At 36.2% G+C, this 12,826-nt stretch overlaps 1 protein-coding gene across 4 annotated transcripts in view; it reads left to right on the top strand.

Annotated features, from left to right (window-relative positions):
* LOC139480228 (uncharacterized) overlaps window positions 1–12,274 on the top strand; it is a 54,385-nt gene extending 42,111 nt beyond the window's left edge. For all 4 annotated transcript variants that reach the window (XM_071263256.1, XM_071263258.1, XM_071263255.1 and 1 more), the window contains exons 18-23: window positions 376–449; window positions 595–729; window positions 1,443–1,583; window positions 2,835–2,989; window positions 3,240–3,375; window positions 4,100–12,274. In XM_071263256.1, coding sequence (XP_071119357.1) covers window positions 376–449; window positions 595–729; window positions 1,443–1,583; window positions 2,835–2,989; window positions 3,240–3,375; window positions 4,100–4,174 — 716 coding nt within the window. In that variant the 3' untranslated portion in view covers window positions 4,175–12,274. The remainder of the gene's footprint in view (window positions 1–375; window positions 450–594; window positions 730–1,442; window positions 1,584–2,834; window positions 2,990–3,239; window positions 3,376–4,099) is intronic.
* The last annotated feature ends 552 nt before the right edge of the window (window positions 12,275–12,826 follow it).

Below are 12,826 nucleotides of genomic sequence, written 5' to 3'. Positions count from 1 at the left end.
GGCTTTGTAAAAGTCATTTGTATTTCACTGATAACAGGACCAAAAGAGGACAATAATATAAAAAGAATTTACCAGATAAAAAAATAATTCCCATTGTGACTGCCAAGGACACTTTGTTTGGGATCCTAGATGAATCTGTGGTGTCTGGTAAAGACTGGAATACTGTACAGGCCTGTGGAATTTGTTTGTAAACATTGCTCACTAGCACTACACAACATTCAGTCACTCACCTGTAATATACTTCCCACCATGTGCATTATGTGTTCCATGTCGGCTATGTTATGAATAATGTACGGTATAATCATGGGTTTACTGTAGACTTGATAGACACATTGCAATGAAATCAAAAAAGATTTAATCTTTCTCATCCCATAGCGGACTACTATCGGCCATTCCTTTCTACACCCATACATGGAAGAACTGATTACATCAATGCAGTATTCTTACCGGTAAGTAAAGACCTCGTCATCATAGTAATATGAAGTTAGTACACAAAAACGGGTGCCAATTTTATGTCATACAGTTTAGTCAACTGATGTAATGCTGCGACTATGAATTACATATTTGTACTGAGGATTATTTTCTTCTTCTCAGGCATACAAACAGAAGCGAGCCTTCCTGCTGACACAGATGCCGATGAAGGATACTGTTATTGACTTCTGGAGGATGATGTTTGAGACTCACTCCCAGACTATCGTCATGCTCAATGATGACAATGAAGACCAGGAGGTATGTGTAGACATTGCTGAACTCATACACACCTAATTTCATAAACCTTGTGAAGTGCTTCGGATGTGGCAGAGGCCTGAATCATTGATTCCACATATGCTCACCGACAAAAGAAATGTGAATACAATATATGTTGGTTAATATATGAAGAATTACTCATTTTCAAGAGATGTTAGATTGGTTTGATGCACAGACGAACATACTGGTATGTTGTGTGAACCGACGCTCTTGAACAAATGACATCAACATGTGATGTAATAGATCCATGACTCGTGATGCACCATTTGACTCATGCAAGATTAGCGTGTAAAGTTTGGAAATCATGAGCAGCATATCATGATAAGAATAAAGACTCTTAACTGAGTATTTGGTTTGTCATTAAGTGGTACACATTGGAAACATCTCTTCTTAACGTACATACTTCTCTATATGTTTCAATGTTTCGCGTTTCTTTTGGCAGTGAGTATATAAGCAAATGACCCTTTGGTCCCATTGCCCTGTATTTTCTATATTTGGGGAATAAACATGGATTAAGCATGGTGAGGATAAACCAATATTTTCAAATGTTAAGATTCATGAGCATCAAATACTCAAGACCAGCAAATATTTGTTTTTTGGCATTGTAAATACTAAAGGTACTGTTAATTTTTGTATCACTGTATGTACTCGAGCTGTTGTAAACATAATTAGTTACTAGTACACATCTCCTACAGACTGTAGGCTACTACTGGCCACAGAAGAACCAGAGGAAGCAGGAGTACGGGCCATATTTGGTGGAGCTGGATGAGGATGAGGAATATGAATGCTACAGAGTTCTCACACTGAAAGTCAACAAGACTAGCAGAAATGGAGAGGTGAGGCTGTTACAGTAGTAGCAGCTATAGTCTTAGATGGCCTGACATAGTAACAAGCTTGAGGGGAGTTGGAGTATGATGACCTCAACTGAAAGTGTATCAGGAAAAACACACTCACTCACTCACTCACTCACTCACTTACTCAACAATGATGGACTGTGATGTCATCTCAGACAGTGAAGACATTTCACATTACATCTTCAATTATGTCTAATTATGTTAATAATTGTGTCTGCAATATGTCCACAATGCTGTTGGGCGCATGAAATCATTGTTAATCACGCTCATAGCTGAGGTTTTTATATCTTACTTCTTTTATGCCTAGTGGATAGAAAATACTTTTAATTTTACCTTATCCTTACTTATACTTCTTGCTTGTCTCATCTCATTTCCAAAAGATAGTGGAAATTTCCTGAACTGTGTTCCTAGAGGACAGAAAGTCAGCTCACTTGAACGCTCTGGCACAACGGAACCACATGACCAAACCTGGAGACTTGTCATGCTCTCATTTTCGTGCCTACGAGTAGTTGGACAATTTCTTCCTGCATAGGATGTCACTGGAAATCTTTCCTAAGCACACTTTACAAAATCCACAAAATGTTAAAGATTTCCTCCCCACAAGGATATAGTAAGAACTAAAAAGATTACCATGGTCCCACAGAGTTATGTGAACAGATCATGGCCTGAGTCATGCATTTGATGGAACCCACTACCTTCTGTGGGATTCAAGCAAAAAGTATGAGTCAGGATAAGGTGAAATAATAAATATATATATGGGCTGTTTGGTGAACATTTGTGATATGACAAAAACAGTTGCTTTCCATCTTCGACAATTGACATTATTGACAATAACAAGTCTGTTTCAGCAAATCTAAAAACTATTTCATCATAATAGTTCATGTAAGTTATTTTCGATGACAATGATTTCATATTGAAAATCGAAAAGTTCTTCCCATCGACGATAATTCCGATTATCAATCTTTTCACCAGCCCTAAAAAATGTCATTTATACTTATCCTGACTCATACGCTAAATCGCCCACCCAGCTGTCCTCATTTCCACGTTTTACGTGTTTTGGCCGTTATGTAGGGAACTGAGAGAGTGACGAGTCTACCGGCTTGGTCATGTGGTTCCTTTGTGCTTGAGATGAAGTAGGCAATAAGTATGAGTCCGGATAAATATAAATGATATTTTTAGTCTAAAAAAAAATGTTTGTCTTTATAGTACTACACTGTTTACTTCCATTTTCAGAATGGTACCCCACGTGTGATCAAGCTGTTCAAGTGCAATTTCTGGATGCATGAACAGGTTATTCCGTACTCTGACTTCCCCATGTTTGCTGTCATTGAAGCCGTGGTGCTATGGCAACAGAAGACGGAGCATGAACAAGTCACAGTCCACTGCATGTGAGTGGTCTATAACTTGGAAGAACCTGGAAATTCGATCAGCAAATAGGTTGCATGACTTGTTGTTTCTAAATAGCATTAAATATGGAAAGATAATGATAGACATCTTTATACTTTAAAGGAGATACCATGAGCTGGGTCATGATGCCAATAAATCTCATGTCTTGTTATTTTATTTCTGTTTTTGACATTCAACTTCGTCGTGACTGAGAATGAGGTGTTGATGACTGTGACACATTTCTTCTTCTAGGGATGGTGTTACAAGATCTGGGCTGTTCTGTGTGCTGTCAGCCATCTTGGAAAGACTAAAGATTGAGCAGGATGTCAGTATCCTGCAGACCATCAACCAGATGAGAGTGTGTCGACCACAACTCATCCAAGACTTTGTAAGTCCCTCTAAGATTTATGTAAAAGGAACCACAGAGAACCTGTACCGTGGCCTGATTGTACAGATGTGACTGTTTCCTAAACAGCGATGTGACTGAACCAGAACCATTGTCAGTATAAAGTCAGTTACTAGTTACTTATCATGCCCTACAGAATGTATGACCGTCTCCGTGGTCTCGTGGCTAGAGGGTCTGCCCAGAGAGATGAAGGTTGGTGGTTTAATCCCAGCCACGTCACACCAAACACTGTTAATAAATGATACTTGTTGATAAAACAAGGACTGGTCTGTTAAATTGCAGTATGCTATATCAATGGGCTTGCACTATAAAATTGGGACTAGTACAAACAGACACACACACGTGCCTGCACATCGCTATATAAGGGCAATAAGGTTAAAGGTGACGTTAACCTCCATTTCACCTCACCTCACCTAGAGGTTAGTGGTTAAAGCTCTGATATTTCGTACAGAAGACCAGGGTTCCAGTGATCACATGGGGACAATAAGTAAAGCCCATTCTTAGGGTGCCCTTATCCAGTTTCATGATATGGCTGGAATAATGCTAAAACTCTTCACCCTGTCACACAATGCACGTGCTTGTGACTTTCACGAAGTGGTAAATAAGGCCAGTACGTCGTGACATAAATCATTTCAATACTGTTGAAGTAGCAGTGAACCAAACTCATATGCATACTTCTTTCAGGGCATGTGTTCTTCTCTTTCAGAACCAGTTCAAGTTCTGCTATGATGCAGTACGTGATTACCTGGAGAACTTCTCAACTTACTCCAACTTTACCTGAATACATACAGGGATATTACTATTATTCATACCAGTATGACTGTACATTTCAAGGCGTATATTTTTCTGCATTTGTGTCATACAGTTTAACCAGGATTTGTGCCAATTGCTTTGTTACTATGTTCCTATGTTCTGTTTTTGTTTATCATTTTGTTAATGTACTAGTAGCTGATATTGTGCCATAGTAATGTATTCTTTTCCATTAATTTCTTCAAAATAATTATTTACCTCATGTATATGTTTACTTTTAAACAAAGTTATTGTCAGTTCTACAAGGCGAGAGTACATTTTCTTGCTCTCATGTTAACATTTTATGATGAAATTTTGTAGATCTCACATTTCACTTTTTATTGTCATCACATGTTGTTTTGTTCTTGTTGATATGTGTAACAATTCTGGTCTGTACAATTTATTGAAATCGATATGAAAAGCATTTTACAAATTTTGTCATGGCAGTATATATATGGTAGATTGGTGTTTGAAGCTGTCAAAAAAGGTTGTGTTGCAACAGTTAAAGAACAAGGTAGGATATGGGCCCTTTTTCCCCTGAGATATGCATAATTTTAGATCTGAGGAAAATCTTTACAAATCATTATGAAAGTGGTATCTTATCTGAATTGTTCATATGAATGAACATAGAGCATGTTTATTTCAGCTGATGCCTCTTTGGAACTTATTACAACACTAAATGTATAGGTATGGTTATAATGTGCTTGAACTGCTGATTTTGGAGGTTTTCAGGAAGAGTGTTTCTAACATTTAACCATGAGCATGATAAAAACAGTTCAAACCTATGGTAAAAAATTATCTTGGGTCATAGATTTGCTAATAATAAAATTTTCTGTTGAAGTAAAATTAATCCGCCTTTTCACTCATGTAAGCCATACTTATGTAATTTGTCATGTCAGAAGTCAAACACTTGCGAGCATAAGAAAGACAAGAGGCTAGCTGTCAGTCATTAAACATGTCTGATTATTGTCATTCCAATATCTCAAAGTTTTCCTCAACTTCAAAATTTGATATCTCCTGTGAACGAAATAGGTCCCTTGCCCTACTTCCTTCTTTCTGAAAATCCCACATTTGTGCTGCTTTGTGTAAAGTTTAAGATTAGTTGGAAGTACACACTTACATTAAGGTAATGAGGGAGTGTGGAATAGAATTCAAGAAAGTTATACAAACCTTGATGTTCCTGCTGTTTTGGACTCACTGACTCAAGGTCTGCTCCAGCAGTGTACTGAAATAATTCCACGTGATATTTAATTGACTGGTTCCTGTTCTAAAATAATACCAGTTTATCATTACAAGGACTAGTCACCATTTTCTTACAGTTAGCTCTTGGTAGTAGCATTGAATCAAAATATTTTCAGTGCAGTTGCACTGGGATCGGACCAAACTTACTGAATATTTTTGAAATCTTACCTGATATGAAATTTTGTGATGTTTAATATGTGCCATGTGGACCATGAAGAAAATTATTATTGGGGAAAATTATATTCCTACACAATGTGCCTTTTTAGTTTATCATTGGTACTTTCCCATTACTGATCTTGGGTTTTTTTTGTGTGATCTAGTTTAAAGACTTACACTCCCATATGTATACACAGTCGTAGCCAGTGATACAAATATGACAATCATGTAAATGAGGACTAATTCTGAATTTATTATTTATGTTCTCTGGGCTGGTAAATTGATTTGAATATATTTTCAAATATGACTTGATACACATTATATATCTTTCTCCTTATCATTATGGCTTAATTTTTGTGTACATTTTTTTAAACCATGAAATGCAATGGATTTTTATTAAAATCTGGATTTGGAAAACTGGTCCCCAAGTACATTTTTATGTTCTCAACATGATCAAGTCTTAATTGCAGTTTACAAGACCCTTCATCGATGATTTTATTGAATTCTGACTGGATCATTGTTAATGCTTGTTACACAAGTAATGTACCGGTAGTTTCAAGGGATTCAAGTATTGTGAATAACAAGACACTGCTTGCAACATTGTGTTCATTTAATGTTCATGTTGGGGACGGTGGATGATGAACCACCCAGACAGTGGACCAGATAGTGAAACCATCGTACCCTCCCTTCCAGACAATTATTGTTGGGGAACTTTATATATGTCCTTAGATTCCACACCCCTGATTTGTTAATCCACAATGTGCTAATCTGGGCATCACCACTAGGAATGGTATTGTCTGGATAAAGAGTGTTTAACTGTATTTCTTCTGTAAGAATTAGTACAGAGTTGTCCATGTTATCGACAATTCATGTTAACAGTCAGTAGACCATGTGTAACGTGTATGTGGAGGTACATCTCGTACAAAATACAGGTTATTATTGTCTAAAAGTAATTATGATTCATAGAACTCAATCTTCCATCTTTTGATGAAGATGGTTTGTTAGAATTAGAAGCCAATGTGCATAATATTGATGAAAGCATAATAGACATTCAAGCTTTTTTATCATGTTGACTGATGTAATTGTATAATTACACAGGCAACAATATGGTTATGAAGCTGATACAGAACACCATTGAACAGCTCAGGTTAGCAATAGCTTTTATACATCTGATTATATTATCTGCTACATATTGTTTTCTGAAGTTAACAGCTACTAAATAATATTGTGTGGCAAAAACATGCCATAATTTGCAGTTGATATTTGCTGTCGGTTATCCAGAAGACCAAACTGAAGTTATGTTGTGCCTAGATTTAGTACAATGATACAATCCGATTTTTGTTATGGGTGCTAGAAAAAAATAATTTTCTTTGAACCAAAGCATTTTTACTTTTAACCTAATTGTGACCTTTGACCTGGCCATATGTGCTTTTGTGCTTTCAAGGAGTGCAAACTTCCCTTGATTTTTGATATGCCAAAGTAACCTTTTTTGTGGGATTCCAAAGACAATGTAACAGCATTTTCAGAGCCATGCTTGTCTCTCCATCAAACAAAAGTTGTAACAATCTACTTCCAACTGAGACTGAGTTTGGCAATAACATGATGCATGAATATATTAAGTAATTAAAGACCAATATGCAAGTCCCTCTAGAAAATCAAATCATACCATGTGTAAAATATATGTCTGACGTAGATGGAAAGAAGATATCTCAATGTTCATGCATTCATTACATAACATGATACATTATACTGCTGTTGAACAAAAACCAGCGCTTGCCATACTGTTTTCAGTAAAGACTTCACTGGTAAAAAAGGAAAATATTCTGGGTCAGTGTTTTCCTGAAATACTTTGAGTCTTAATCAAACATGGCCCATACTTGCCCTATCAATATTTAGGCAGTAACCATACTTTTTAATTTAGAGCTAGGTTACCTTTAGATTGCGACCTAGATCTAGATTTAGACCTGCGCTAAATTGAATTTGGAAATGAAAAATGCAAACCTACGTTTTAGATCATGTTTCTATCATGTTTTCTTCACAAAACATATTGCCATATACACTTTGAATACTGCAGCTACCGGTCTTTATTTTATAACTTTTAATTGTATATACGATGTAATTGAGAATGTCTGTGACAATGACTGAGAAGGAAGTTCTTTTCTTTTAATATTATCTTCTGCATTGATGCTGTTTCAATCTGATGTGGTTATTGTGATTTGATGCCTCTGGTTGACCAGTCAAAATAAAGTATTTCTCAAATTCATGATAGAATTATATAATGACCCATCATAAAAACAAGGATTTTATGTCATCATCATTAAATTGATAAACAAAATAATCGTATTCTATTCTAGATTGAAATAACAGTATGTTTTTGAATTCTTATATTGAATAATTTATGATTAATTGGGGATAAGATTTCATGTTTGAAATATATTGATCACCCTTTGATATTGTTGATAACAGATTCAGTGAGTTTCTACAATGATGACACAGCCTTGCCTAGTGGTATGGTGACGAGTAGACTGTAGGCGTAGAATGAGGCTGTGACAACAGAGTAGTGATATGACTTCCACAGTGACACAAGCTCACTTTGTACATTGTGTCAAGAATTCTCTGATCACCCTGACAGTGCTACTGCACAATATATCTCTGCAGAGCACTTTCGATAGGTATGCAGATTTGATATGAACAAACATTGTGTATTTTTTGTATTGATTTTGATGAAGCCTTATTAATCCCGACAGGTTTTGTTTTCATCCTCAGAGATGTTCCCAGACCATAAAAGGTGTAGTATTTATATGTAATTCAATGGTTATGTTGACATGAGATTTCTGGATTACAATAATGCACATGCATAGTTACTTGGAGACTGGGATTGGTCTTGTTCGAATATATTTTTATTTAAAAAAATAGAACTGATTTTGATGACACCCTCTTCTCCCCCATCCCATCTATTCTGACCCCCACCCCCCATAATAAATGACTAGTTCCTTGTGAAAATGGATTCCTTGTGGAATTTTCTTTATGTAAATTTCAATTCTGATGTATTATTACCTGATATTCACATGTTTATTATCTGTACTAATATCTTGATCATGCATATGTACAATTCATACCTGGAATTTGCTGTGTATAATGTCATGTCTTACATGAGCAGTATTATATTTTAGCTATTCATGCCTGTATACCTTGTTATTTGTTACAAGCTTATAGTGTGTTATTGGTGCTCATAGTCGAAATATAAACCACATCATTCATCACCTACATTGGAGGCCAACATACGAGGGCCTTCTCCCACCTTGATCATTACTTGTAGATAGCTCTGTTTCTTAATGTACATTCATGGAAAATGTGAATAGGTTCTGCAAATGAAATGAAAAATAATATCAATTTTCTTGTGTTTGTTCAAAAGTGTTATTTGACTTTGTGACATCGTCCTTGTGTAATAATTGTGTTTTGAAAGATTGATCTAGATCATTAAACCTGTTTGTTTGAAGATACAAAAAACATTTGAATGACCAGTCTCAAAATTAGTAAGACTGTAGTTTTGAGCAAGCCCAGTCTCTCTTTAAGTTATTTCTCTATGCATCTTTAAATAAAATGCCATTTTATTTAAGCATACAGCATGAATAAATCAAATATATTCTAAGGAAGGCTTTTTGTCAACTGGTTGATAAAAATCTGGTCTATTGATAAAAAAGGTAAGAAAATATTCTTTCACTTTTAACAACCAGAAATCTTTTCAGATTCGTGATCAACTGGTGTTACATAAAATGTGTCACTGTTGCCATTGATATGTAATGTTGGACTCCCTTTAACTTTAATTTACCTGTCTACTGTATATTTCAGAATGTATTTACATTTGTTATTGTAATGTGCCTTAAAGTTGTAAAATTACTGTATTTGTATGAAAATATTTTATCTTCATGAAATTAATAATTCCCTATTACCAGATTTTGTAGCTAATTCAAACTGTTGCACATGTAAGGCAGGTACATGCTGCAAGCCATATACATCTGAGCATTTCCATATTTGATGGGGGGCACAGGTGGCCCAGTTGTCAAAGGAGTTTCTTCCTGTGGGTTCGTGGGTTCAAATCCCAGTTCACCCCGATTATGTTTCTAGGTTTGTCAGCATCATATCCATTGCTTGCAGGTTTCACCAAAGTGGTAAACGTCTCCATTTGGCTGACACGCCATGATGTTAACTGGAATACTTTTCACTCACTCAGTCAGTATATTTGACATGTTCTCCAAGTTCTCTCCCTTGGCTATCTGTGCCATATATGGGTGTGAACCACAGTTTTTTAAATTACCTCAGTCTGTGTCAAAAACTTCTGAATCAACAATCTGGAAGTTGTCTCTTGGCATCATTTTCAATAGACTTTAGTGTCAATATGTGAACTATGATGACTCAGTGTATACAATCAAACAACATTTTCCTAGACTCAGTCTTCGGACTAGTTGCTGAAGTCACTGCAGCCTTGTCTGCATCAGGTTTTGCTCATTGGGACCATCTGATATTTGGGATGCAGTACCATTTATAATCACACAAATCCAAAACATAGAATTAAGTTATCCATGAGGAAGACAGTTATTTAATGCTCCAGCCTGCCATGTTCTACTGTCACTCACTTAAACCCCCCTTAAAGTGACTCTCAATCATTTAAACCCTCTTTTAAATGACTGCCACTCTCCTGAACCCCCTTTAAATGACTTGCTCACTTAAATCCCCTTGAACACCCTCTTATGACTGTCACTCACTTGAACCCCCTATAAATAACTGCCATTCACTTGAACCCCCTTTAAATGACAGTAGAACATGTCAGGCCGAAGCCATAAATAACTGTCACTCTCCTGAACCCCCTATAAATGACTGCCACTCACTTGAACCCCCTATAAATGACTGCCACTCACTTGAACCCCCTATAAAGGACTGCCGCTCACTTGAACCCCCTATAAAGGACTGCCGCTCACTTGAACCCCCTATAAAGGACTGCCACTCACTTGAACCCCCTACAAAGGACTGTCACTCACTTGAACCCCCTATAAAGGAGTGCCGCTCACTTGAACCCCCTATAAAGGACTGTCACTCACTTGAACCCCCTATAAAGGAGTGCCGCTCACTTGAACCCCCTATAAAGAACTGTCACTCACTTGAACCCCCTATAAAGGAGTGCCGCTCACTTGAACCCACTTTACATGACTGCCACTCACTTGGACCCCCTTTTGATGACTCTCTTTCACTTCATGACCCTGGAGGCCCCTCTTCATGACCGACTGGAGCCCTCTTTAGGACAATGACTGAAACTCACTGAAACCTCCTTTAAAAGGACTCACATACTGGACAAACCTCCTCTTTTAATGAGTGGAACCCCCTTTTAAAGACTGAAACTCCCTTAATGCTTGATACCCACTTCAAATGACACTCACAACTGATCTCTGCATGCCAGTACCAGTAATACTGTTAAATGTGTATATATTGGAGCATTGGTTTACTTTGGAATTTTGACATAATGTCATGATCTGTTTTGTGTGTACATTTGCTCAAAATGGTTTTGTTGAGATGTCTAAATTCTTAATACGAGATACTGAATAATACTAGATGTTAATAGTACTTGAAATTTGTATCTTAATGTTTCCTTACTTACTGATTATATACAAATGAACCATTCACCTCTTAAAAGTATCTTTACTACCATGCAGCTGATCTTTGTGAGCCTCAGACTGCAGCACAAGAGGATATTTATATTTATACATATATACTAACACATGTATATACAATTATCTTGACAAACATTTACAATATGGGAAATTAGTTTATACATCCTATATAGAAACATACCTGATTGTGTAATCTAAAGATTTATCTTTAATTCAACATAATCATGATAATATACTTGTTTTGTTAATATATTTTCTTTTTTATCGAATTAGAATTTGTACATATGGAAATATGAAAATTAATGTTTCACCCCACATTCAGGAAAAAACATGCATAGTATAAGCAGAGAAGAATATTGATAGTGCACATCCATGTTACAGAATAAAAGTTGTCTTGAACATATTGTTGCTTTGTTTGGAAAGAATCATGCTCCCCGAATTCTGGGCGAGTTACTGCTTCATTGTCGGGAATAAAAACGTTTGCAGATTTTGATAGTAACCAGTGTATTCTTGCAGGAACATAGATACTGTGTTTGCTTTGATTTCTCTTTCTCTCACTCACACACACACCAAACAGTTTCTCTCATTTTTGGCAATAACAAAAGTATTTTTTCTCACATGGTTTACCGTGTTGTCGCTGAAAGACTTATTTTCTTCAGCTCATTCTGCACGTTATGTCTTGAGAGTATCAACAAATACATTTGTAGATATTGAAGCTTTTGATAATTATTCTAATCTTGAAATGACATTATCAAGATAATTGTATTATGAAAATGTAAATCAAACTTTGTTCTAAAGAAGCCAATAAAGAACTACACAATGTTTTTACTACTCTTGCTTCTGACTGGCAACAGTGAGTGTAAATGTAAGAAGCAATTTGCACAACATTTTGTTCTGTGCCTCAGTTTTGTGGGAACTAGCTATGTATCTAATCCTGTTCAGCCCATGCAGCTGAAACTAAACATTTCTGGTGTTCCACATTGATTTTATTGTCAGTAACAAACTGTTGAGGTACCTTTTATGTTGAATAAACTATGCTACTGCAGAATGTGTTTAGCTTTTTATGTGTAACTATTTTATTGCAATGAAGCTTCTACAATGTCTGACTTGATAACATTGCCATAGGTTGTGCATTGTAATAAGCTTGTATGTCAGGTTCACAACAGGCAATATTGACTTGATGGGTTCAGCATCTGCTTAAAACACGCATCTGAAAGGACTGGAGGCCTTTCATAGATAATTATCACGTAACAAAAAGTTGCAATAATCTGCACATTAGGTTGTGTATCATTACATTAACAAATTTTTTCTAAAAAGTGTTTTTGATTACCTCTGGTGTAAAGTTATTGAACTTAGAATACATCCATGTGATTTTACATCAATCACGTTTTGTCATACATATCACACTGAACAAAGTACATAATCAGGACTTTTGTGTCCTGTAGGGCTGGGATGGGTAACTCGGGTACTATGGTCAGGTGGATACTGAGCAAGACCCGGGTACCCACAGGACTACTCGGACCTGTAGTAAGTCACGTGATTATATTGTTTAATGGCAAAACATATTTAGAACTCTATGG

This window comes from Haliotis cracherodii, unplaced genomic scaffold, assembly GCF_022045235.1.
Source record: "Haliotis cracherodii isolate W230 unplaced genomic scaffold, xgHalCrac1.p SCAF_4, whole genome shotgun sequence".
Lineage (NCBI taxonomy): Eukaryota > Metazoa > Mollusca > Gastropoda > Lepetellida > Haliotidae > Haliotis > Haliotis cracherodii.
This window is presented reverse-complemented; position numbering and strand designations above follow the sequence as displayed.